Source organism: Eucyclogobius newberryi, unplaced genomic scaffold (genome assembly GCF_026437365.1).
Source record: "Eucyclogobius newberryi isolate DKJ021-1_F unplaced genomic scaffold, fEucNew1.0.hap1 SCAF_24, whole genome shotgun sequence".
NCBI classification, from domain to species: Eukaryota; Metazoa; Chordata; class Actinopteri; order Gobiiformes; family Gobiidae; genus Eucyclogobius; species Eucyclogobius newberryi.
Window position 1 is genome coordinate 361,418 of NW_027315879.1, and position 27,978 is coordinate 389,395.

Below are 27,978 nucleotides of genomic sequence, written 5' to 3' on the forward strand. Positions count from 1 at the left end.
ATGTGTCTTTTAATAATTCAATGTTACAGAAACGTTAGTGACAGAAATGATTCTCACATTTCCAGAGATTGTCCATGAAGTGATCAGAAGTGTTTCTGTGCAATCCAAAAGTACACACTTTGAACAAACAAATAAGCTTTAGACCAGCGGTAAAGGACTTTAGTTAAAATTTAAACAAGCCCTGTAATGTGTTGTGTTGCCGTTTACAAAAGCCAACAAAAAAAAGTAAGGATTTGACCTGGACAGAAGCCGGTTGTGTGTTTTATTCATTCTTCAGCTGAGAACGTACAAGTTTCACAATACCACCACGGTCTTAAAAGCTTATCAAATATTGTATTCAAACATAAGACATACAAAATACATATATAAATATATTTTTTGCATCAATATTTCCCTGAAGCTTAGAATGTTTTCCTGTTCTTTGTGAGAAGTGTCACATCAGGGTAATGGGTCATCGGCAGTGTTGAAGAAGCAGCTGCAGGTCACAAACATAGATGTACACAGCCTCTCTCAATGTTTGGACATTACAAAAAGATGAAAAGACCACTATTCAGTCGCACAGTTTCCTGCAGAATCCAGATCCTCAAACCACGTGGCGAGGTGGTGGTTGTGGTTGCTCTTTTGTTGGAGCGTAGTACAGTTCTAGAGGCTTCCTGACCTTCCAGTATTTATCATTGACCAACTCCAGAGTCAGTGAGCCGTTCAGCGTCTGAAACAGAAAAGAAGTGTTCATTTGCATAATCAGCACACACACATTTGAACAGTTATTGTTATAAAAAAATTTTTTAGAACATAACAAAACAAATTTGAAACCGAATACATGAGACAAGAACATGAGACAAAAAGAAACAAAAAAAAAAAATCGACAGAAGACCCATTTGGTCCAAAGGCATATTTTTTTTTTTTTTTCAAATAAAACAGAAAACTTGCAAATAAAATTAGTTGTTGAACAAATTAATCAACACAAAGTCAGATGGCCTAATTTACAACTTTCTTCCATATCATCAATCAGATGACTGTTTGCAGGAGTCTCATTTACATATTAATTGTCATTACACTCACAAAAAATATGTATTAAGCTTCTGATGGAAAAATAAAGGTTGCTGTGGCGTCCATCATGGTGTTTTTTATGTGTTATTCAAATTGTACCGCTCTATTTGACGTTCCATTCCATTTTTCATTTTGCTATTTGATGACGGTCCCTAAGCACTCGTCTCAGCTCCAGCTGCGCTTTCGGATCAGTGTAATTCACTGCGCCCAAAATACGCATCAGATTGTTAAAAAGAGGTTGTAGTTACTTGGCAGTGTAAATATGAATATTTTGGCATGTGAATGATCTGCAAAGACTTTTGCATTTAGGAGCTTTTGACCTCGGAAGTCTGAATCTGGTGTTGGAAGTGTGCGGTGTTGGAAGTGTGCGGTGTTGGAAGTGTGCGGTGTTGGAAGTGTGCGGTATTGGAAGTGTGCGGTATTGGAAGTGTGCGGTATTGGAAGTGTGCGATATTGGAAGTGTGCGATATTGGAAGTGTGCGGTATTGGAAGTGTGCGGTATTGGAAGTGTGCGATATTGGAAGTGTGCGATGTTGGAAGTGTGCGATATTGGAAGTGTGCGATAGTGGAAGTGTGCGATAGTGGAAGTGTGCGATAGTGGAAGTGTGCGGTGTTGGAAGTGTGCGGTGTTGGAAGTGTGCGGTATTGGAAGTGTGCGATATTGGAAGTGTGCGATATTGGAAGTGTGCGATATTGGAAGTGTGCGATATTGGAAGTGTGCGATATTGGAAGTGTGCGATATTGGAAGTGTGCGATATTGGAAGTGTGCGATATTGGAAGTGTGCGGTATTGGAAGTGTGCGGTATTGGAAGTGTGCGGTATTGGAAGTGTGCGGTATTGGAAGTGTGCGGTATTGGAAGTGTGCGGTGTTGGAAGTGTGCGGTGTTGGAAGTGTGTGATATTGGAAGTGTGTGGTGTTGGAAGTGTGCGATGTTGGAAGTGTGCGATATTGGAAGTGTGTGATATTGGAAGTGTGTGATATTGGAAGTGTGTGATATTGGAAGTGTGTGATATTGGAAGTGTGTGATGTTGGAAGTGTGCGGTGTTGGAAGTGTGCGGTATTGGAAGTGTGCGGTATTGGAAGTGTGCGGTGTTGGAAGTGTGTGGTGTTGGAAGTGTGCGGTATTGGAAGTGTGCGGTATTGGAAGTGTGCGATATTGGAAGTGTGCGGTGTTGGAAGTGTGCGGTGTTGGAAGTGTGCGGTGTTGGAAGTGTGCGGTGTTGGAAGTGTGCGGTATTGGAAGTGTGTGGTATTGGAAGTGTGCGATATTGGAGGTGTGTGGTGTTGGAAGTGTGCGGTGTTGGAAGTGTGCGGTGTTGGAAGTGTGTGGTATTGGAAGTGTGCGGTGTTGGAAGTGTGTGGTGTTGGAAGTGTGCGGTATTGGAAGTGTGTGGTATTGGAAGTGTGCGGTGTTGGAAGTGTGTGGTGTTGGAAGTGTGCGGTATTGGAAGTGTGTGATATTGGAAGTGTGCGGTGTTGGAAGTGTGTGGTGTTGGAAGTGTGCGGTATTGGAAGTGTGTGGTATTGGAAGTGTGCGGTGTTGGAAGTGTGCGGTGTTGGAAGTGTGTGGTGTTGGAAGTGTGTGGTATTGGAAGTGTGTGGTGTTGGAAGTGTGTGGTATTGGAAGTGTGCGGTGTTGGAAGTGTGCGGTATTGGAAGTGTGTGGTATTGGAAGTGTGTGGTATTGGAAGTGTGTGATATTGGAAGTGTGCGGTGTTGGAAGTGTGTGGTGTTGGAAGTGTGCGGTGTTGGAAGTGTGTGGTATTGGAAGTGTGCGGTGTTGGAAGTGTGCGGTGTTGGAAGTGTGCGGTGTTGGAAGTGTGCGGTGTTGGAAGTGTGCGGTGTTGGAAGTGTGTGGTATTGGAAGTGTGTGGTATTGGAAGTGTGTGATATTGGAAGTGTGCGGTGTTGGAAGTGTGTGGTGTTGGAAGTGTGCGGTGTTGGAAGTGTGTGGTATTGGAAGTGTGCGGTGTTGGAAGTGTGTGGTATTGGAAGTGTGCGGTGTTGGAAGTGTGCGGTGTTGGAAGTGTGCGGTGTTGGAAGTGTGCGGTACAATTCTCTGTGCCACAGTGTTGCGAGCCAGGCAAACATTGGTAAACTCTTGCTTCTTCTCAGTCTTTGATAAATTCACCCTCGGTAAAAGGTTTGCAGTGCGTTGCCACCTCGTAGCTCGCCTTTGTGGCATTTTCATTTGACTCTCGGGCTCTTGTGAAAAATCGCTGCTGTGACGTTAAACCAGTTTCCAGTTGCTTACATTTTTCGCTGCGTTTGTTCCTGTTAGCTTGTCGTACATGTCCGCATGTTTCCACTGCTAGTGTCTCTTGACATTGTATTCCTTAAAAACAGACAGTCTCTTGGCAAATTACGCAGACACAGTTTTTTCGTAATTCAATTATAAAATAGTCCAATTTCCACTTGTCACTGACAGGGATCATGCAGCCAGAGTTCGACCGAGTGCTGCTGCCCTCTTCTGGGTAAATATAAAAGAGCGTTTGTACGTGTGTATTTTATGCACTAGTCCGGGCCACACATTATAGATTTTAGGACAGAGGCTGTGGGCCTGATGGAATTTTGGCCGCAATTGGCCCGCTGGCCCGACTTTGGACATGTCTGGTCTACTCAATGACCCTCAGTTTAAATTGAGATTTATGTCTAGGACAAAGATAATGGTGAAGTTTCTCAGCTAAAAGGAAACAAAGCAAAACTTCATTTAAGAACAAATTACATTTTAAAACAAGAACCGTCAAATGCTAGAGGAAATTAAAAAAGATAAGAGGTTAAATTAATGACAACTTAACCAGTATGACGGAAGAGCATAACAAAACATGATATGCTGAAATAACGGTTTGTGTCATTGCAGTTAAAAGCCTGAAAAAAGGATAAATCTCCAGGGAGTGATGGGTTCACTTAAGAGTGGTACAAAGCTCTAAAAGACATATTTACCCCTCTGCTTGTGTCAACTTATAACTGGGCCCTTGAAAAATGATCAGATCCCTTTGAGTTGGAAGGAAGCCGTCATATCACTAAAGAGGGGAAGGAAACACCTCAGTTATGTCCAAAAGAATGGAACAAATACTCCCAAATCTAATATATCAGAAATAAGTTCATAATGATCAGATTAATAAACAAACGACAAAAAGAAGATAACACAAGATGACCTTTACACATAAGAACCATTTGGCCTTTGACTCTATGAGCTGACCTTATTATTTTAAGTATTAAGCACAGTTCAAATAAATTATTTGATAATAAGAAATATTGGGGCTCTTTACAATAGTCCAACCTCAAGGATCAAAGTTAATGGTCACTTGACCAATCTATTGACTTTGGAGAGAGGGGTGGGGCAGATGATGCCCTGCTGTGTCTGAGCGATGCATTGTCCCAATGTCCGGAAACAAACTGAACATACAAACACTGATGCTGACCCCATTAACGTTTAGAAAGACATCAGATGTTCAGGCGTGGTTCTTGATAAAGACCTGACATTCATTTTGGAGGAAACCTCAGCCTCCTGTTTTACTCTATAAACTTAACTCTAAGTCTAAGTCAAATAATTGAAACTATAAAAATGAATGTTTTGCCCAGATTTATCTATTTATTCCAGACTCTTCCAATTCCCATCCCCAACCAGGTGTTTGATTTATGGAATAAAACATGATTAGTATGGCAGGGTAAAAAACCTCAAATCTGATTTAGGACCCAAAACAATGACCAAAAGAAAAAGTCTACTCTGCATGAAAAACTTTATTTCATGTCAGATCAGAACACTGCTGTTCATAGTATATATGAGTGTGATGTTGTGCCAAACGGCTGAGTCATCCAGTTTTCTATCAGATTGTGAAGGAGAATCAGATGAAAAGCTCCTTTGACAAGACTTTTATTTGTATTTACAAATAATAAGTCATTATAATCAAGAAATATAACAAAGCAACGACACTTTGACGGAAATCGTTATTAAGGCATTCAAATCAGAACTCAGAAGGGGAATAATATCTAAAGTATATACATTAATTGATAGCCTTGACGGCCAATCTACCAATTACATTAAAATGAAATGGTAAAAAAGAAGGTAATTTTGTTTTGAAGGACGAGGAGTGAAAATGGCTCATGTTCTGATGTAAATGATTTGTTGAACTCTGTTACATCTAGTGTTTTGAATGTTCTGGACACCATCGCCTCATGAAGACTATCATTTTTTAAAATAAGCAGAAGACGCCGTGGAGAAATGAGGAGTCGGTCAGAGCACAGAACCGGGCCAAAGTTAAAGCTCCAGGTTCAAAAAGAGATTTACAGAGAGAAGCTGAACATGTACAACCTCATTTTATGTAGAACTAGGGACATTTGTTTTTCTGAAATAATTGGAAGCTGCAGTAACAACTCGTGTGTCCTGTGTCGCTTCAATCTGGAACATTACCAATGTCTTTGAAAACTGTGGCCTCCTGCTGGTGCCCAGAGTCAGGACTAAACATGGACCGGCCTCCTGCTGGTGCCAGAGTCAGGACTAAACATGGACCGGCCTCCTGCTGGTGCCAGAGTCAGGACTAAACATGGGCCGGCCTCCTGCTGGTGCCAGAGTCAGGACTAAACATGGACCGGCCTCCTGCTGGTGCCAGAGTCAGGACTAAACATGGACCGGCCTCCTGCTGGTGCCAGAGTCAGGACTAAACATGGACCGGCCTCCTGCTGGTGCCCAGAGTCAGGACTAAACATGGACCGGCCTCCTGCTGGTGCCAGAGTCAGGACTAAACATGGACCGGCCTCCTGCTGGTGCCAGAGTCAGGACTAAACATGGACCGGCCTCCTGCTGGTGCCAGAGTCAGGACTAAACATGGACCGGCCTCCTGCTGGTGCCAGAGTCAGGACTAAACATGGGCCGGCCTCCTGCTGGTGCCAGAGTCAGAACTAAACATGGACCGGCCTCCTGCTGGTGCCAGAGTCAGGACTAAACATGGACCGGCCTCCTGCTGGTGCCAGAGTCAGGACTAAACGTGTTCCAGCCTCCTGCTGGTGCCAGAGTCAGGACTAAAGATGGACCGGCCTCCTGCTGGTGCCAGAGTCAGGAATAAAGATGGACCGGCCTCCTGCTGGTGCCAGAGTCAGGAATAAAGATGGACCGGCCTCCTGCTGGTGCCAGAGTCAGGACTAAACGTGTTCCAGCCTCCTGCTGGTGCCAGAGTCAGGACTAAAGATGGACCGGCCTCCTGCTGGTGCCAGAGTCAGGAATAAAGATGGACCGGCCTCCTGCTGGTGCCAGAGTCAGGAATAAAGATGGACCGGCCTCCTGCTGGTGCCAGAGTCAGGGCTAAACATGGACCGGCCTCCTGCTGGTGCCAGAGTCAGGACTAAACATGGACCGGCCTCCTGCTGGTTCCAGAGTCAGGAATAAAGATGGACCGGCCTCCTGCTGGTGCCAGAGTCAGGGCTAAACATGGGGAATCTGTATTTCAGTTTTATGCAGCTAAAATCTGGAACATTCTTCCTGAAGATGTGAGACACGTTCTACTCTGACAATGTTCAAATCTAAAATAAAAACAGTTTTGTTTAGCTGTGTTTATGACTGAAAGGATTTTCTTTGCACTCTTCTCTTTTATGACTTTAACTGTTTTGTGATTTCTGTCTGTGCAATTTTAATGATTTGTTCCCTGTTGTGTGAAGCACTTTGAATTGTGCTCACCTATTGGGAGGCAAAGGCTCTGCCACCTTACACCCAATCAGGACTAAACCAGGTCAGAACCAGGACTAAACTGGGATTAAACCGGGAACAAACCAGAACTAAAACAGATCTATAAGAGACTAAACCCAGTTGCAAAAAGAGGAAGTTATGTAAAGTGTGGCTCTAATGCTAATCCCTTTAACTGGATTGTTCTGGTCCAAATCCTGACCTCCAGAGAGCGCCCCACACAGGCCTCAGAGCGCCCCACACAGGCCTCAGAGCGCCCCACACAGGCCTCAGAGCGCCCCACACAGGCCTCAGAGCGCCCCACACAGGCCTCAGAGCGCCCCACACAGGCCTCAGAGCGCCCCACACAGGCCTCAGAGCGCCCCACACAGGCCTCAGAGCGCCCCACACAGGCCTCAGAGCGCCCCACACAGGCCTCAGAGCGCCCCACACAGGCCTCAGAGCGCCCCACACAGGCCTCAGAGCGCCCAAGCAAATGTGGCTCTAATTTGAGTGCATTAAATATGTGGTTAAAAGTATTTTATAACTCCTTGATTTTTCTTCATTTGAAAAATAAGTAAATAAACACATAAATACATCTAGTCCAAAGTTTCAAATTTCTAATTTTGTCTGAATTTACATTTTTTTCTTCCTTTTCGTTGATGTAAGTTGTAATTTGAGTCCAGTCCTTGCTTGTTGAAGTTTGCATAATAAGGTTTTTGTAATGGCCATCTTTCCTATTGCCAAGAGTCCTGTACGTTCCCCGGGTAATTTGCAGTTTCAAACTAATACGGTAAGGACCCTCGTCAACATTGTATTTCAACATCATTTCATGGGAAATATTCCACTTTAACACGTCAGTTGCCATCTCATTCTCGTCTCCTCATCCGCTCTATTTTCATCGTCCGACGAGGCTCAGGCTCAAATATATGAGGCAGCAGCTGCAGGACCTGTTCTTCAGCACATGCTGTTCATCATCCGTTTGAATCCGCTCACTTGACGAGGATTCACTCGTGTTTTGCTCGCTCTCGCTGTCCACTTCAGTGTAAATATCCTCAGTGTTGGCTGGACAATGTCCCGCTGTGACGTCACATTTCCGGTTAGGTGAAGGCAAAAAGAAGGCAGCAGCAAAAGAGCGCAATTCTTTTAAATAATACTTTATTTTTTTATCAGTAGTATCTGAATATATTAAGACTTGGATACTAACGGCCAACGAGGACTTGAAAGCACAATTACAAATAACTTTGCAGACCATCTTTAATTTCACATCAGATGTGTCCAGGGCAGGCAGTTCCAACTGCTCTAACTCAAGTAGTACTCTCCTAAATCCTCTTACTTAATACTTACTTAATATTGTGACAATTTCGCTTTGAAGAGAAACATCTTTAAATCCATTTCCCCTGATAGAGCGGATATCCATGTAAATGCAATGAATGCCTCACACTTATGTTGCCCATGCAGTCTAATCCTAGTGGACTATATAAGCAGAGTATACTCACAGAAAACTGTCCTTTGGTCATGATGTAGATGGTGTACCGTTTCTCGCTGATGCTGTGCACACTGGAGCTCACTGTTGCTATGGTTGGCCCCTTCTCTGTGTTGTCTGTCTGGGCCTGAACTGCCTCTCCTGCAGGCCGTCCCTCCTCCAGAGCAATGCGCAGGGCCAGATACTTGGACAAATGGTCCACGGTGGCATTCGCGGTCGTCTTAACATATCTGTGCCAGCAAGTGCAGAGAGAGGTCAAGATTAGCCCCAAAACAACTTACACGTTTTTATTTGGCTGTTTGTGTCATATTTACTTACTTAATCATTTTTGATTTATTAAAGCTGTTATGATTACACGTTAAACATATTTAACAGAACACAAAAAGAAGAGTTAAGATAATATTTTACTACTCGTTTTTATTACATTTTTTGTGTGTGTGTGTTTTTGTCAGTTATTTTACAAATGAAACCTTAAAAAACATTTGAAACAAAGTAAAAAAAGAAGGGTGTGCCTGGGGAGCTGGCTCAGCAGAACAAAATGTGTCATTGGGCCAATCCTTTTTTCTTTTTTAATATTTCCAAATCTTAAAATATCTAACAAGAAAAAACAAACACAAAACATGACAAAAAGCAACATCTAAATCAAAAATAAGACATTTAAACTCCAAAACAAATGTCCAAACTGGTCCAAAGTCAGTCAAATTTGTCAATTTTAAAGTAGAGTCCAAATGTAATCATCTCCATTTTCCGTATATCAGTTACAATATCTGTCCAGTCCTCAATTGTAAGCTCACGTCGAGTCATACATCAGGCCAATCCTATAACTTGGGCCCCATTTTCTTTTTGAATGAATGAATGAATGAATGAATGAATGCATGCATTCATGTATGTATGCATGTATGTATGCATGTATGCATGTATGTATGTAATGTTAAAGATAAAGAGAGTTGCAATTTATCTTCCAAATACAATAGTTAAAAATCCACTGATTATTCTAATAAGAGTTAGAATAAGAAGAATAGAAGAGTAAATGCTAAACTCCAGGGGAACATTTAGTCACCTTGTCTGGCTGTAGTCGCTGGGCAGCACCAGTTGTGGGTGTGGCCTGAACACAAGCTCAATCTCTGTAGTTGGCTCGTCCTTGTGGCGTTGTGGAGGAGGAGTGGTTCTGCCGCTGTCCGCTTCCTGCCCGGAGCCCTCTTCTGAGGCCCGTGCTCTCTTGCGGCTCGGTCCCGCCTCTGATGAAGTAAGCCCCACTGTGGGCGGGGCATGGGAGTGGGCAGATTCATGGGACAGGTGGGAGCGGGAGTCACCATTGTCTTCTGCACCGCTGAACGTGGTATTGTCACTCTCATGGGTCGGCTTTTTCACCCGATGGTTTCTGCGGGAAACAGACCAATGTTTTTTATTTATTTTTGAGACAGAGAGACAGAGATGTGATTGATTGATAGAGCTTGATTGAGATTGAACACAAATACCAAAGATAAAATTTGGTTTACAAATATCTGAAGATGTTTTTATTGAAATATTTCATGTTAAGAATTGTTGATTATAATGGGAGTGTTTAGATAATAAATTGTAATGCATTCAATTTAAAGCATATATTGTTTTCTGGACCCACTCTGTGATGGTAAGTTGTTTCTGTGGCCACAGCTGACCTGGGGCAGCCTGATGGAAATTAAGTTGCAAATCGAGCTATCGACCCCACAGCGAGCTGGGTCACTTTTGGCCCCTGGAATGCTTTAGTGCAGAAAAAAATAATAATTTTGAAATATGTTTTCGACTTCCGCTATGACAAAGTGAGACGCTTTTCTGCTACGCCGGAAAAGAACAGTTTTACCCACAAAACTCTATGAAACAAGGAGCTAGAGATGACGAAACCAGGGAAACAAAAGACAACGGGACCTAAAACAAAGCTGACGGTCCACGGCTCGTGAAAAACAGCCGCCTCACAAGCTACTGAGGCCAACATGGCTAACAGGCCCGACGTAGTAGCTAGCAGTCCGCTTTTGGACGAAAAGCGTCCCCAAACTCGGGTCTCCAAGCTCCCACCAAAAAGGTGGAGGGGAGATCACCTTACCTTTGAAATGCAGCATGACATGGCGGCACTGAGGGCGGAAATGCTTGGTACGGCCCGAATTGAAAATGTTTTCTCTAATATAAAAGGAGATAAAAGAGGCAGGAGCAGATGGAGCAGACATGGATGAAGCTGAACAATGCATTTCAGACAATGCAAATGAGCAGCATACTATGAGGGCCAAGATGGAGGCGCTGCAGATCAAGGTAATGACTCTGCAGACAGAGAACAATTATATGAAAAATGAGAGCCTGGATTTGGAGTCCAAATTATGTAGCCCCAACTATGGATTTGCCGATCAGGTTTTATGGCCCGATCCGATTCATCTAATTTTGTCCCAATACGATACTTTTGTAACACATAAAAAAAAAAAAATGCACAAATGCAACATAAACAATGTTGTCCTCAGTTTTTATTTTGTTTTTAACACTTTAACAGTGCACCTTTCTATGAGGTGGCTTGAAAAGGAAATTAAAGTGCAAAATTTGAATTAAATAAAAATAGCAGCTTAACGTAAAATACCCAGCAGCATGTAAACAAATAAGCAAAGTGTGTACCTGTTACCATCCACCTATTTCGCCCAGTGCACAATGGTTGGACATACCCAAATGGCATTGCTTATTAAAGGAGGATCTTATGTTCCACATGCAAGTGTGATGCATCATTAGAAAGCTTAGGCCTTCTAGTTTCTGCAGATGTGCACATGAACACTGTCAGGGCTTCAGAACTCACACTACAGAAGCCCAAACATAAACAAAACATCCTTTTTTTAGTCTCGCCTAAATATTGTCAATTTGTAATGGTCCTGAGCAAGACATACTTCATTGTGTGCTTATGCTGTTCACTGTACATGATGTTTATCTTGTTGACAACAACTGTGTAAAGTTTCAGATCTCTAGGAACAGGCATTTTGGTGCTGTTGACCTTTTTGTATCAAAAAGTATATTCAGAACATGTTATCCAAATATGTGCCAACTGTGCCAAACTACTACAATTTGAGCTCCTCTATGATCATAAAACATACATTTTGATGTTTTGTAGGCCACTAATATCTATTATAACTGCTAAAAACAATGTATGTGAAAATGTGTAAATATGAGTTTACCCATGAATTTCCCATATAGAGGTTAAAAAAAATATATATTTTTATTGTATTTTTGTATCGGTATAATAATACATCTCACAAAATGCACGTCCAAAAGGCTAATAAAATCAGAAAACGTTAGGCGCAAAATCCTGCCGAGAAATCTGTCTCTTTACAGCCTTACCTGAGCCTTACGCACGAGAATACAGAAGATTCTGTGTCAATAAGGCATTTGTCCCGCCCCTCTTTCGAAAGCTATTTTTATTGGCTAGAATAATATGTCAAAGTCTGCTACGTCACTCACATGCGGCGCTATTTAGATGTAAACAGAGGAATCCATGTGCGTCGCAAGCGTCACATTTTTTTTGGCGGAGGCTGTAGCAAACAAACCCGTGGACAGAAAAAAAATGTGGATGGTCTCAATCTATAGGTAACAGTCTGAAGAAAAGAAACATGCCAAACATTATCTTATAGGTCAAACAGGTCATTTGTTATGGACGAGAAACGAAGAAGTTTGTTTACTTGACAATATCTCGAAATCGGAAAACTTCAGGAAAAATACAAGTGGATATTGTTTTTCAATGGTTCCTTATAGAGTACAAGGATGTACAGAATTAAAGCCGTTTCGTCCGTCATTAACAGCAAACAGGTAGGACATGCGTTTGTAAAAGTTGAGACTTTCTCACAAACTATTGGCAATTGCTTCTTGGGGCATATTATTCAATGTAAATCAATGACATATTCGTTTTGTTGAGAAAATAAGCTTTAAATGATGTATGGCTTGCTGGTATTGACCACGGAAATAAAAGTGACCATGCTGCGCGGTCCTAAAGCCGACCATGTTTGCACATGCGCAGACGTCGACCCCAAAAGGTTAAGATGATGTATAGCTTGCTGGTATTGACAATGAAAATAAGAGAGTGATGATGCAATAGAAGGTCTAAAGTTCTAAAGGAGTAAAGGCATTAAATGCTCTCTGGTAATTTTTTTGTGTTCTTTATATATTGTATAAAAAATAATAATATATAATAATAATAATAATAAAAATAAATTGTTAACAGGATAGGGTATTGCTAGCTTAAACCTGCTGCGAGTCGGCCCCAGTGGCCAGTCCATTGGAACTACTCTACAGTCCAGAAAGCATTTCCCCATAGAGCGCAATGTAAAAACAAACGTCTATAAAAGGTTGTTTTTTGTGATGATTTTTGCCCATTTTCAGGTCATGAACTTTTTTCCGATTCAAAATCCTTCAGTTTTCTTACAAACAGCTTTTAAGTCTTTAGCTTTGGCTCATCCTGCTTTGCGCTGCTCAAGCAGTTCTTTCTCTGATTGGTCAGAGCGGTCACGTGGTATGCAAGTCACTTGGCGCCATTTCCAGGCCGCACAGCCATTGACTTCAAAGTACCACCATCTTGCTCCCTGAGAGCTTGATCGCTCCTCTATTCCTCTGAGCTCAGCTGCACAGATAGTGGCAGGGCCAGTGTTACCTGTCGGCAGTGGGGGGCCAGTGTTACCTGTCGGCAGTGGGGGGCCAGTGTTACCTGTCGGCAGGGGGGGCCAGTGTTACCTGTTGGCAGTGGGGGGGCCAGTGTTACCTGTCGGCAGTGGGGCAGCAAAGAACTGGTGCTTTATGAAAAACTACAGTGAATGAGGGTTTTCACGGAGAAGACACACTTCTGGGTCACAGTGGAGCATTTTTAATACACAGGTTCACATCACGTCTGTATGAATCGTATTGTTGTGCGCATGATTCACACAAAAAACGCATGGGATCAAAGCAGAAAGGAGGCAATATAAACTGCACATGTAACAGCCGTTTAAATTGCCAAATGAGCGGTCAGTTTGTGGGAAGGAAGAAGGCGGCGGTGGAGAAGGGACTGGGTCATCCTAAACCTGAAGCCAATGTGTGCGAGATCACGGCACTGATGTGCTGTTCACTTGTATTCAGAGATTAACTTTGTGTAAATGCTGGGCATTTGTCTGTTGCTGAAAACACGTTCGTAAAATTCACTTCTTCTTGCACATCTTTGATAAATCTCTGCACCCCCCTTAACAGGAGCACTGTACACTTTGAGAACCTCTGGACTACGTAAGGAGGGATTCTACCATTTGTATGAGTGGAATCAGTTTGACATGTGTCATGTGCCCTGGTGGCTCCTCACCTCTCAGCCCTGTACCGGGCCTGCTGTCGCAGTCCTTCTTCAATGCTGGAACTCAGCGCTTCCTGGTTGTGGAGGCGGTTCAGTCTCTCAATCACGCGTCGTTGATGAGCCTCGTACTCATCACGACTTGGATAAATTTTGGCAATCAGAGCATCAAAATTTGAATCTTTGCGAAGGGAGCGCCTGGAAACCAGCTTCTTTCTGCATGTGGGGCACTCTTTATTGCTGAACAGAGTAAAAAGAGAACCGTTGAAAATTCTGTAATGTACATGGCTTTTCTGTTCAGTGTGTCTGACCCCGATCGCAGAGCCGTGACGATGCAGTCGGAGCAGAACCGGTGCAGACACTCTTTGGTGGTCATGGTGTCCTTCAGCATGTCCAGACAGATGGGGCACATCAGCTCGCTGTGCAGAGCCCGGGGAGAAACTGCTACTTCTGTCCCATCGATGATGGTCTCCTATCACCAAGACAAGAACTTCAAACACACTGTTGTAGCTTCTTTAGGCAAGACCCACGAGTGTGTTTGGTGTTGATGTGGTAGTTGATGGGGCAGTCCACACCAGGACTGCAGCGCTTCACATAGTTTACCACATGGGGGGAAGACCCAAACTGTAGAACAGCTTTGAGTGTCTGGAGAACGGTTGTATAATTATAGGCACTTATTTGGTATTGATTAGGGTAACTAACCTGTGGGCTCCTGTGCAGTTCATACAAACTTAACTCCCAGGTTTTACTGGAAGTTTGGATGTTTACAGGAGCTGCCATCTCTTCACGGCTGATTCTCACAAGCCTCCTGGAGATACAAAAGAGTAATGTTCAAGCAAATTCACTTCAAATCATTTCTTTGAACTGTTCTGGCTGATGAAGAATTAGAAAGTATATTTACATCTCACTGGAGAACCACATGTTTGAAAGGTATTCTGTTGGAAAAGTGTGTCTGGTTTCTTCATAAGCCCCTGTCAAAGTGCCCATTACTCACGCAGTCATGCAGACTGTTGCAGAGGATGTGGCAGCAGGAGGCAAACCACTATCATGTGTTTTGGGATTGTCCTGTTGTTCACAGGTTTTGGACTGAGGTCGACATAGTCTTACAGTCAATTTATGACATCACCATCCCACTGGATTTCAGGACTCGGTATTGGGGCCTCGGCCTCGGTATTGGGGCCTCGGTATCGGGGCCTCGGTATCGGGGCCTCGGTATCGGGGCCTCGGACCACTCTGGATTTGGGCCACTCTGGATTTGGGCCACTCTGGATTTGGGCCACTCTGGATTTGGGCCACTCTGGATTTGGGCCACTCTGGATTTGGGCCACTCTGGATTTGGGCCACTCTGGACTCCTGCCATTATAACACAGGGCTCAGATTAAGGATTTTCCCTTGTATAGCTAAACAATCTGTAATTTTTTTCAAATTTGTATAGCAATTTGATAAGTTGCATAGCAAAACACGAAAATGACAATCAATATTTTTTAACTCTTAACAAATTAACTTTTAAACACACTAAAATTTGTTACAAATTAATTAACACCAAGTCAGATGGCCTTATTTACAACTTTCTTCCATATGATCAATCAGATGACAATTTGCAGTCTCATTTACATATTAATTGTCTTTATACTCACAAAAAATATGTATTAAGCTTCTGACGGAAAAAATAAATGTTGCTGTGGTGTCCACAAGAAACAGATTTGTGAAGAATAAAAAGGCATTTACAGGTTACATTACACTCTGGAACTACCAGTCTCCTCTTCTCCCTTTCCCTCCCTCTCCTCCTTTAGGCCGTTACAGACCGGGACGTCCAAAGCGTCCAGTTTACAGTCAAAGTCTATGTAAAAGCGTCCTGCGTTTTCCGCTGCGCGATTTCTGCGTTTTTGGCATCGAGCACGGTGCGTCGGACGCAGAAAGGTTGAGCATTGTTCATCTTTCCTGTGTCGGAGCGGCGCAGCAGCCAATCAGAGACGACGCTCCAGTGACATGCTACGCCCGACCTGGAAGACGACAACAAACCCCTCAAGATAAAAGAAAAAATGCAAATAATTATATTTTACTAAACTCTGCTCACCTCTGAAGTATATGCAAGTCCCAGACGGGCCCCGGGGCCCATCGCCTCCACTTTTGGACTTTGTAAAGTTAATAAACCAAAGCCATGGTCCGCCATTAAACTCCATTTACACAACGAGAAAAGCAACACAGCACAACTCCTCCACTGAGCATGTGCACAGGACGACTCGGACCGCGTCTGCTGCTGAGTGTATTTTACAGACGCGCGTCCTCGGACAAGTCTGTCTTCAAATGTACAGGCGTCCAACTTCTGTGTCGCGCGCAAATTTGACGCCGCGGTGTGTATGTAGCATTTGGGCTTGTGCGTTCCGTGGCTGCACTTTGGGCTCGCACTGAGCTACTGCTTTGCGCTCCAGCGCCGTCAGCGGTGGGGCCCCTTGCTTTGCCTAAGATTAAAAATGCATTTAAAAAAAAACTACTCACGCTGACTGACCTCCGTGTGTAACAAACCGGTTGTTCGGCGCGTTTATTCAGTCTTGTTGACACACTGAGCCAGATTCCAGAATCTGGTCGCTCTGGTGGCGCGTCAAAGCGTCCGACGCTCAAAACGCAGGATTCGCGCAGCAAAAACACGCGTCCACATTGACTTTGAATGTAAACTGGACGCTTTGACGCTGCGGGGTGAATGGGCCATTATAAAATTCGAGATGGGGTCACACGCGCCCCCCCCAGGACTCGCACTGTGCCCCCCCAGGACTGTGCCCCCCCCCAGGACTTGCACTGTGCCCCCCCCTGGACTCGCACTGTGCCCCCCCAGGACTGTGCCCCCCCCCAGGACTCGCACTGTGCCCCCCCCTGGACTCGCACTGTGCCCCCCCCAGGACTCGCACTGTGCCCCCCCCAGGACTGTGCCCCCCCCAGGACTCGCACTGTGCCCCCCTGTGCCCCCCCAGGACTCGCACTGCGCCCCCCCCTGTGCCCCCCCCGGACTCGCACTGTGCCCCCCCAGGACTCGCACTGTGCCCCCCCCAGGGGGTCGCGCCCCACTATTTGAGAAGGACTGGTTTAGTGCAATATTGCTGTAAACAACAACACAAATCAGAGGCAGCCAGGCAACAATTAAAGCTACTAATGCTTTGAAAAAATAGCTGTTGCTAAGATAGATTGTGTAAACAAATCTAGTCTCTTTGATAATAATAAAACTTCCCACAGGAAAAAGATTAAATAAAGCTGTAAACAGGCTCATACATTTAACATAAAACTTGTGCTATTGCTTTCAAATTAAATATCATATGTACACACATGCATGCATGGAGAGAGATAGATTATCACTTACACATTCAAAAAACGTTCGGTCAATTACGTCGTCAGAATATTTGATCAGATTCGGGGAGACATTGAACGCTTTCGTCACAGTGGTCCCGGAGCAGAGGTTCTTACCGGACTTTAGTGACGGGCAGCTGACGGTAACGATCCCCTCCCCCAGAGCAGAGACGTACGGGCCCGTGAGCACGTCCAGAGGCGCGCGGCACTGTTCACGCACGGCTTCTGTTCACGCTTATACGTCGCATTGGGTCTGATGAAAACCAGTAAAGACTTAATCAACTACAATCCCTGGTTTAGCGCCAGGTGCTGGCATAACACGGGCCATCTTTCTTCGACCATTCGTCTTCTTCTTGTGAGTTTCCGTAGGCTGGACACCTCCACGTGCATTGCTGCCTCTCACAGGTTATTTCTGGTACTGCAATTTTTTCTTCTACGGTTTGTGCACAACTTGAGACGCAGTACTGACACCGTCCGGTATGGAGTGTGGGACAGCCCCTGAAGTCCTTTAACAATCCCTATCAATCCTGTTTATTTAAGGTACATTAGAAGTACTTTATAACTTCCTGCGAGACGCCCTGCAATACTTCCTTAATATCAAAAATAACACCACTTTTCGCTCCAGAATTCTTCTTTGTTGCTGACATTTTGGACAGTGTATGTCATGACATGTCTCTCCTGGACTCCGGGCCTGGACTCTACGGTCTTGTTTTCCCCTCTGCTCTCCTTTGTATGGCAAAGGAAAACGACCTTTGGGGCAGGCATCCCATCTCCTCTGCCGCCCCTTCCTCATTTCTACCTTAATTATGGTTTTAACTCCTGCTCTACTGTACTTTATAGGGAATTCCACAACTGCCTTTGCAGCCCCTCTTTTTGCCTGCTTGTCTACGTCTGCCAACTCTTTCCCTTCCACCCCCTGGAGCACACAAAATGGTTACTTGTTTCCCCTGCCTGTATATTCTTTCAGTATTTGTCCTACTTCACAGATGTCTCGTCTGGTTTCCGAGCTCCAATTTTTAATACTTGTCACTGCACTACTTGAATCTGAAGCAACTATATTTTCACTTGTTCATTCTCATTAAATGCCAAAAGTACGGCCAACAGTTCCACTGTATATACAGCTAAATAACCTCTTCCTTACAACAATGTTTATATCAGGAATAACAAAAGATACTCCATCCTTACCACTAGTTAACTTTGACACATACACACATACACTACATTTTCTGAATACCCTCTATTTACAGTGAAGAAAGTAAGTATTTGAACGCCCTGCATCTCCCACTTAGAAATGATGGAGGATCTGAAATGTTCATTGTAGGTGCATTTCCACTGTGAGAGACAGCGTCTAAAAAAAAGAAACGTAAATCATATTGTATGATTTTCACATTCTTCATGATTATCCAATGCAATAGCAATATCATTTATAACTTTGGAAGCAGCTGTAATAGTTCTATGCCCTGGTCTAGATCCAGACTGGTAGTTATTTAAAATGTAATATTTGGTTAAGAAAGCACTCACCTGGGACTTATTAGCTTCTCCAAGAGTTTTGTTAGGCAGGATAGTTTTGAGATTGGATGGAAATTATTCAAATCATTTTTTTGGCCTCCTTTGTGCAAAGGGAGAACAAAAGCAGTTTTCCATAGTAATGGGATACTTTTGGTTTGTATTGTGAGATTAAAAACATGAGTTAAACAATTTACTATTGGTGGGGTTGATAACAAAAGTAACTTAGGTTCGAGGGTGTCGGCTCCAGTGGACTTTTTTGGATCTATAGAGAGCAACATATTTAATACTTCATATTGTGTAAAGGGCTTAAGGGAAAATACTTGATCATCAGCTCTATTCTCATGTATTTGGGAAATAACAACAGATGGAGCAGCAGCATCAAAGATATTTCCAGCGTCAGCAAAGTGCTGATTAAACGCATCACAAATATATTTTTTTGTTGTCAAGCTGATTGAATCTTTAATAATTTAATTTGGTAAAGAGGGGGTAGAATTTTGCGATAAGGATTTAACCGTTTGCCAAAATTTAGCAGAATTGCCTTGTGATTCCGTGAAAGTTTGACGTAGTAAGATGTTTTGGCTTTACGAGTGTGACATATTTATTGCGCTTTTGACAAAACTGCTGCCAATCTGCTGCTGATTTAGTTGCCTTGGCTTCTGCCCAGGCTTTATCACGCTCTCTAGATAATGTCTGGACAGAACCAGGGATTATTCATATTTTTTTAAAGGGGCATGTTTATCAGTTATATCATTAAATGTTTGAATGAAAAAGTCCAGCGCTGTGTTGGGTTCTGGAAAATTTGCAATTTTGATTTCAAACCGAATAGTTTTTGAACAGTTTTGAATGTGAGGATAAAGAGGGCAGATATGTGCTGGTTAAGGGGAATATTATTGGAAAGGTTTTCACGCTTATAAATGTGTATGCTCCACCAGGGGGCAATATCACATTCTATGCTGATGTCATGGACCTGATTGTGAACCACTCTGAGGGAACCCTAATCTGTGGCGGCGATTGGAATCTTCACATTCAGCCTACATTAGACGTGTCGAACTCAAGAGGCACTGGAGGAACAATAAATAAGAAGTTCCGTATCTTATTTAAGAATATAGGATTGATTGACATATGAAGGGAAATTAAGCCTAGGACAGGGGTTCCCAACCACCGGGCCGAGGACCGGTACCGGTCCGCGATGCGTTTGCTTTGGAAATAATCTCTCAGTGACAGCATCTTCTCCGACGTAACTTTGGCCTGTCACTCATGACACTAATAAGCTTGTCTGTGGATATACCATGAAAAGCCTTATAAGAAATTGCCAATGAAATCCACTAAATATAATGGCAAGTATATTATATCTCTGCTCTTGTCCTGCGTGATAACAACTGATACGTGCATTATACATGATACGTCATCGCGGATGCGTCGCATCAAACACGCTGCCCAAAAGTAGACCCAAAAGCTCGCGAAAATGAGTAAAAAACAAAAGTCTTTGGCGTTTTTACAAAGGGGAAAATGCCAAGTGAGGAGCAGACGAGGAGCTCACGACCTCCAAGAAAAAGAAAGCTAAATTTAATAGACACAATTGAATACCAAGAGTCCTACTTAACTACAGGTGACACTCACGCACAGAGTCCGCTCTGCATAACATGTGGGGTAAAGCTAGCTAACAAGACAATGAAACCTTCAACACTGCGGCGGCGAGTGGATCAATTGATATATGACATGTTCCAAACATTAGCGGGGATTTTGGAGGACACGTCACCTGGGCCAGCATTCTGCAACTGCTACGCGATCACCTTAAAAACAGGTGATCGCGTGATCGCGATCTTTTACTAGAGTTTGAGCGCTACTTCCCGTGCGCAAAAGATCCGCGAACTGCGTGTCAATGGATCCACGACCCATTAAACCGGGCGAATCAAGCATGTGCAACAAGTGGATCAGCTGTTGAAGATTGAAAATGACGGTGGTCTTAAACGTATATTTCATGCAACGACTCAACCTGAAAATCAAGCCAGAATACCCCGACATCGCGACAAGAGCACTTACTACCATTTCCAACATCCTCTCTGTGTGAAGCAGGCTTTTCTGCGGAGCGAACTGGACTCAAACACACTGCGGGTGTCATTGTCTCCCATCACTCCTGGATGGGACCACCTCCTTGCACAGAAACACGCGCAGGGCCCCCACTGATTCAGCCTGTGGTGAGTTGTAATTTTTATGCACTTATTTTTGCCGTATTTATCTGATGAGCTTCCACCAGTCAGAAGAACAATGAGGATACATGTAACTGTACGTTATGTTACTCCAATTTGGATCTTTTGGTATGGTACACTTAATAATGTACAAACGGATCTTTTGAGAACGTTTCGTCTTCCGAGCTGAATCGAATTGAAGCCTAAGCCCATTACCGCGCAAGTTAACCTGACCGCGACATAAACTGGAACACCGGTTCGTGAAAATAAAACCTACATTATTCCGGTCCGTAGTGCAAAAAAAGTTTGGGGACCTAGGACCTGCCTGTATACCCATTTTTCGAATCCGCATACAGAATAAACTACTATTTTGTTCTCAATAAAGACCGATTTACTGAAGCAGATATAGGCAGAATAGACTTATGTGATCATGCTCCTGTCTACATTTCTGTAGATTTGGAGGAAAGACTGTGCAGGTTCAATGCCAGCCGGCTTAACAAAACTTTGGTTAAGGAAAAAATTTCTTATCTGGAAAAAAAATTACTTATCTGGAGGAAAATTATATATAGGAAAATGTATCCACCCATCCTTTGGGATGCTTCCAAAGCAGTCTTGAGAGGACAAATTATAGCCAGAGCCACCGAAAAAAACAAACAAAGGGAGAAAAAATTAAATGACCTGCAAGAAAAATTCAAATTTTCCCACATTTTCTAAATCACTATCTTGGAACTTAGAAAACAACAAGCTGAAAGAACATTTTTTATCCTTTTATATTAAAAAAAATCCAGATGATAAAGAACATGATATAAGTTCCTTTCTGGACACCCTCAATTTGCCAGTTATGTCAGAAGAACAAAATAAAAAATTAGGAGCTGAATAACAGTTTTGCAAATTCAAGGTGCAATCAAAAGATTAAAGAACAATACATCTCCGGGGATTGATGGGTTCACCTCAGAGTGGTATAAAGTTTTAAAAACACACACTTACTCCTTTCCTGTTGTAGAAAAAGCTTCAGTTGTGGTCATCTGGACTCAGTTAGAAAAATTTAGACGTTTCGACTCTCATCCAAGAGTCATTGTCAATAAGAGAATTTAGGTCGAGAACTCCGATATTTGTACTATTCTGTGGTAAGTCCAGCCCATTGGGAGGAGCCTTACGAACGCTTGAAAAGAGATCCGACCAGTGGCTACAAGAAGAAAGTGATAGACTGGAAAAAGAGGAAGTGATAGACCGGCCTCTGTATTACAGACTGTATCCAGGGGAAGCCATGCCATGCATTTATGGCCTTCCAAAAATACACAAAAAGGATGTTCCACTCAGACCCATAGTGTGCAGCACAGATTCCATCACTTACAATGTGGCCAAGCATTTAACAACTATATTGGCTCCACTTGTGGGGAATTCGGAACATCATGTGGAAAACACGCACAACTTTGTGGATAAAGTGAAACATCTCCAACTGGAGCCAGATGACCTCATGATTTCATATGATGTTGTGTCCCTGTTCACCTGCATCCCGACCGCTGAGGCAGTAGCAGCAGTGAGGACCAGACTGCAGGAAGACCCCACCCTACAGGAAAGGACCAAACTGACACATGTGCAAACTGTTGGACATCTGTCTGAACACCACTTACTTTCAATTCTGGGGACAATTTTACAGACAGATTCATGGCTGTGCCATGGGCTCGCCCGTCTCTCCCATAGTGGCCAACCTGTACATGGAGCACTTTGAGAAGAAGGCACTAGCCTCCTTCTCAGGTATTGCCCCAAAGCTGTGGCTTCGCTATGTTGATGATCCATTTGTAACAATCAAGAAACAAGAGCTGGAAACCTTCTCTGATCACATCAATGCTGTGGACCCACATATCAGGTTTACAAGAGAAGACGCTAAGGAGAACCGCTTGGCCTTTCTTGATTGTTCCACGATCAGAGGAGAGGACGGGAAACTCCAAATAGAAGTATATAGGAAACCTACACACACGGACCAGTATCTGCTCTTTGGTTCTAACCACCCACTACAGCACAAGCTGGGTGTGATCAGAACCTTACAACACAGAGCTCAAGGTGTGCCCACCAGCTCAGAGGGCAAGAAGAAAGAGGAAAAACATGTCCGAAATGCCCTCTCAGCCTGTGGTTACCCCGCTTGGGCTCTCAACAGAGTGAAGAGAACCAAGAAACAGGACAAAAGGGAAACAGAACAGAGAAGGAACGGTGTTTCTATCCCTTATGTGTCTGGCCTGTCGGAAAAACTGCAGAGAATTTTTAGACAACACAAAGTCCCTGTTTATTTTAAACCAGGAAACACTTTAAGACAAAAACTGGTTCACCCTAAGGACAAGTTGCCGACTCAAAAACAGAGCAATGTAGTTTATTCGATCCAATGCAGTGAAGAAAGCTGTAAAGAACGTTACATAGTGAGACTAAACAGCCTCTACACAAGAGGCTCTATCAGCACAGAAGAAATACAAGTTCAGGACCTCAGAGCGCCGTGCATCTGCATCTTGAAGCCTCTAATCACTCGTTTGAAGACGGTGAGGTGAAGGTTTTAAGCAGGAGAAAAGATGGTTTGAAAGAGGAGTCAAGGAAGCTATTTTTGTTAAAAAAGAAAAACCTTCTTTAAACAGAAATGGAGGGCTAAGATTCAATCTTCCTGTAGTCTACAATGGTATACTGAACCCCTGGAGAGGTAGAGGACCAGGACCAGGACATTTAGATGCTAATCAGGTACTCAGGGTGGGTGAGCCAGGGTCTCACAAAGACAAAGGGGAGACTAATAGCCCATTAAAGGGCTGAATAGGCTAGCTCGGTAGACACAAAGAGGGTAAGTTTCTGTTGAAACAAACAACTCTTTCCACTTCAGGAAGGCTCCGCCCAATGGGCGGGTCTTACCACAGAACAGTACAAATATCGGAGTTCTCGACCTAAATTCTCTTATTGACAATGACTCTTGGATGAGAGTCGAAACGTCTAAATTTTTCTAACTGAGTCCAGATGACCACAACTGAAGCTTTTTCTACTATGGAACACGCCTGGACGAATGAGGGATTACACCGACTCCTTTCCTGTTGGCAACTTTTGACTGGACACTTAAGAAAACTCAGACCCCCCCTAGTTGGAAAGAGGCCATCATATCCCTGATACCAAAAGAAGGGAAGGACCGATTGGATTGTGCCTGTTGGATTCAATATATCTGAGAAAACAAGACAGGACGTGTTCGTATGAAGAAGAATTTATTTCCCTAACAATTGCAAACTAATACAAATTGTTCAGCGTAAACTATACCTCACACACAACGTTTCACCAGGCGCTCTGCTTGGAACACTTTCCCTCATTCTCTTAACACACACAGAATATGAATATTCATGAAGGTTGAGTGTCTCGGGACCAGCCTCTCGCAGTACTCTTTCACAGAGATGGACTTTCTCTGTACATTCCTAATATGACAATGTTGTGGTCAGAAAGCAGGTGGTATTACTTCAGCTGAGACAGATAACAGATAGGTTGGCCTTGAGTTCATGAGAAAGAAGCAAGACAGACAGCAGCGGCTGGTCCATTAAGGGCGCTGGGGCGCCGCCCCCCCTGTCAATCTGCCAACTACGTCAATTTCTTTTGTGTCTAAAAACAATATAATTTATTCAAAAATATCTTATATTCTTATTAGTGTGAATGTGTAAAATAATAATATATATCTATAAATAGATATATATGTATACTTTGTTTGCGCGGTGCATGGTCTGCTGCCTGGCGCAGCCTGTGTCACTTTTCTACGTAGCCGTGGGGCGGTTTGAAAAGCGCCCCACGGGATTTTTATCCAATCAAATCACAATCAAAAGTGACTACGTCACTATGGTTTTCTCCATAGGAAAATAGCGACTGATGGGCGCTCCAGAAAGCGCCCTTTTGAACGTAGTGTTTACGCCATGGAGCTACGCTTTTTACGCTAGAGACAGAGGCATGTGCGCGACCGAGTGATGGTTCTGTCCGGACCCGTGACCGGTGGTAAATTCACGAGATAAAGTCATTTTCATGGAGCATTTACGGCATGCCCGGGGTTGAGCGCACCTGCACGGGGCTGAACAGCTGTCAGCTCCGCCCTGCGCCGCTCCCTCTGCCGTGGGAGTGAGTGACAAACGACAGAACTTCAGATCAACAAAGGCCTGGCCAACCCGCGCATGCGGCTCTTTTACGTTCACATCAACATTTGTGTTTGTGTTGTGCCAGACGGCGCTCTGCGTGAGCGGAGACGCTCGACCGCACGCCTGTCATATTCACTTTCCTGCGCCTCTCGGCAGCTTCGGCATTCTCCGGACCACGGCTCGGCAGCCAATCAGAGCAAAGCACACAAACTTTGTCGACCAATCAGTGCGCAGCATGCAATATTTCACTTGGAAACAGTAAACTGTCATGGCGCGGGCAGACTCGGACTTTAAAGGTCCCATAACATGCTAAATCAACTTTTCAGAGCTTTTAACCTTCTTACATTGCTATTTGTGCTTCATATATGTACCCAGAGTGTTTTATGTGGCAGTTGATGCAGCAACCGGGAAAATAAACGGAGAGAAGTTCTATCCGATACCGAAAAACCAGGAAATAAGAGCGCAATGGACATAAGTCTAAGACTATATATATATATATATATATATATACATATATAGATATATCTGTTCTGCGCACGCTGTAGAATAAACACCAGATTTATTTAGGCTCAAAGTAGTGTTGATCTGAAGTTCTATTGTTTCTCACTCAGTCGCGCGGCAGGAGCGGAGCATCGCGGAGCAGAGCTGTGGGGCTATGTCACGGGTGGGCGGGGCACACACACGCTCTCTGAGACTACGTCACGGGTTGGGCGGGGCACACACGCGCTCTGAGACTACGTCACGGGTGGGCGGGGCAAACACGCTCTCTAAGACTACGTCACGGGTTGGGCGGGGGAGCCAGATCGCTCTTCGCAAGGGTGGGGGCGAATATCAAACCAAGCCGTCTGCATTTCCGGGTTGGTGAGGGGGTCCAAGGTCTGGGTGATATTTCTTAACTATTATGTTAAGGGTGTTGCACAACCCTTATTATTATCAATGATACACTTAGGATAGACTACAAAACGTGAAAAAAAGCACGTTATGGCACCTTTAATCAAACGCTTCCCGGCCCGATTTACTGATAATATTCCCTTTTTTCTAAGATGTATTAATAAAAATGACCCCGTCCTTGCACTTGAAAATGCCCGTCCACTTTTCGAAATACCCCGTCCAAAATACAGGAAGAAAGAAAACCACCAATATTGAACTTCAATATGGTATTTTCATCAAACGCGCATGAGTTGAAATTCCGCAAAGCAGGTGTCAATTTCGCTCTCAAAATGGCAGGAAAAAATGCACAACTTAAAGAAAATATGAAGATGAACACAGGACGTTTTTAACAGAGTGGGAAAGTTTATATTTTTCAAGCCAGATTTGAAGAGGATTGTTCAAGGCAAGGAATGCCAGAAGTCGCATTAAGCAACATGCATAGTAAGTGAAAAACACTCTTGTAAATGATGATGTTTCTGATTGTGGACTTTGTTGAACTGAGAGTTTGTGTGTGTGAGACACACAATGTTCGTTGTTGAAAATGACTGGCTTGTGGTCTTAGTACTGTAGGAGTCAGTTTCTGTCATTATCATGTTGGTGTGTGACATGATATTGTTAATAATAATAATAATCTGGCTGAGCAGAGGTGTGTGTGTAAGAGGAAGGGATGGGGTGATGTTCATGTGTGCCATGTGTATGATGTGGCTCTTTGCGGTAACACAGTAAAAAATGTGGCTCTTCGTCTCTGACTGGTTGGCCACCCCTGCCCTGCACTCAACTGCCACATAAACCTTCACCATTTTGATTATTGTAAAGCGTGCAATATCATTAATGAAGTTTTGGGTTAATTCAGAATCCTTTCCTCATCAGAGAAGTCAGAGGATTTTGGAAGGAAGTGACTCAGACATTCAAGTGGCACATGCAGGATCTCTACAGCTTGAGCTCATTGATCTGCAGGGAAATGCTGCATTAAAAGAGCATTTTGAGACAACTGACCCTGCTACTCAGTTCTGTTTGCATTTCTCCCCCTAAAAAGACACTTTTTTTTTTGAAAAGTCGGCCTTCCTTTTTTTTGGGCTGGGACCTTCTTATTTTAAGAACACAGATGAGAGAATGTTAAGTCGATGCTCTGTTTGCACATTTTAGTTTTTTAATAATTTATTTAAGAGAACAATTAGTTATTCCACTTTGCACTTTTAATTTTGTTTTTATTCTGAGGTTTCTGTTTTCTTTCATCTGAAATAAAGGCCTTGAATTTATTTGCCTGGGACTACTTTTATCCAACATCAAGAAATAAACTCAATGGTCATTTGTTAGATCCACTGACTATGGGAAGGAGGGTTAGGCAGGGCTGTGACTGGTCCCCCCTCCTGTTTGCTTTGTATTTGGAACCATCAGCCCAATTGATTAGACAAGCAAAAACAATTCACGGTGTTATAATTGATGGGACGGAACATAAAATTGTCTGCTGCAAATGATGTTCTATTGTATTTGACCAAACGTGAAATTCCCATACGTAATGTGATGCATTTTATCCAAGAAATTGGTCCAATGCCTGGATACAAAATGAATGTACAAAAAACTGAAATTATTTCATGCTGGCATCACCCTCTGACCTTTAGAAAGACCTTTCCATTTCAATGGCAAACGGACTAGCTTAGATATTTAGGGGTGGTGCTGCTATCAACAATTATGGAGAAAAATTATACCCCTCTTTTTACTACTTTAAAAAAGGACCTTAAGTCCAAGTCAAAGGATTGAAACTAGAAAAATTAATGTTTTGCCCAGATTTCTCAATCTGTTCCAGGCTCTTCCAGTTTCCATCCCCAACCGGCTGTTTGATGAGTGGAATAAAGCAATCTCAAGATATATTTGGCAAGGGAAAAACCCATATTCGATTCAAGACTTTTCAATTATCAAAAGAAATAGGAGGCGGGATTTACTTTGTTTGAAAAATGACTTTATTTCAGCTCAGATCAGAGCCTTGCTGGTCTGATCCAGAATATGAAGCTCAATGGAAAAATATTGATATTAATGTTGTGCCGGGGGTCCCTGTCCAGGCCTTACTGGCAGATGAGACACATTTGGGGCAGATGGAGAACCCTTTGGTGAAATCTGTTCTTACAACATGGAGCTGATCAAAACATACAAACTAAACAAAGATGTTCAAATCTTACAATCAAAATTCCACACTTAACAGCACTGACTCAAGATTCAAAGTCTGGACAACAAAAAGTATAAAGCTCTTTTACCAGATTATAAAGGAGAATCCTCTGAAGAGCTTTGATGAGTTGAAAGAATCCTTTGACTTAGAGAAACAGGACTTTTATGGGTGTTTACAAATAAGGAGTTATTTAAAAATGATGACGAC

At 43.3% G+C, this 27,978-nt stretch overlaps 1 protein-coding gene across 1 annotated transcript; it reads right to left on the bottom strand.

Annotated features, from left to right (window-relative positions):
- Positions 1 to 228: 228 nt before the first annotated feature.
- LOC140372502 (E3 ubiquitin-protein ligase RING2-A-like) lies at positions 229 to 17,179 on the bottom strand. Its single transcript, XM_072459613.1, has 7 exons — positions 16,961 to 17,179; positions 14,207 to 14,309; positions 13,816 to 13,976; positions 13,520 to 13,744; positions 9,257 to 9,577; positions 8,210 to 8,426; positions 229 to 709 (listed from the first exon to the last, which is right to left on the bottom strand). Exons 2-7 carry the CDS (start codon positions 14,282 to 14,284, stop codon positions 584 to 586), a joined length of 1,128 nt encoding a protein of 375 aa, XP_072315714.1. The 5' UTR covers positions 14,285 to 14,309; positions 16,961 to 17,179; the 3' UTR covers positions 229 to 583.
- Positions 17,180 to 27,978: the final 10,799 nt, after the last annotated feature.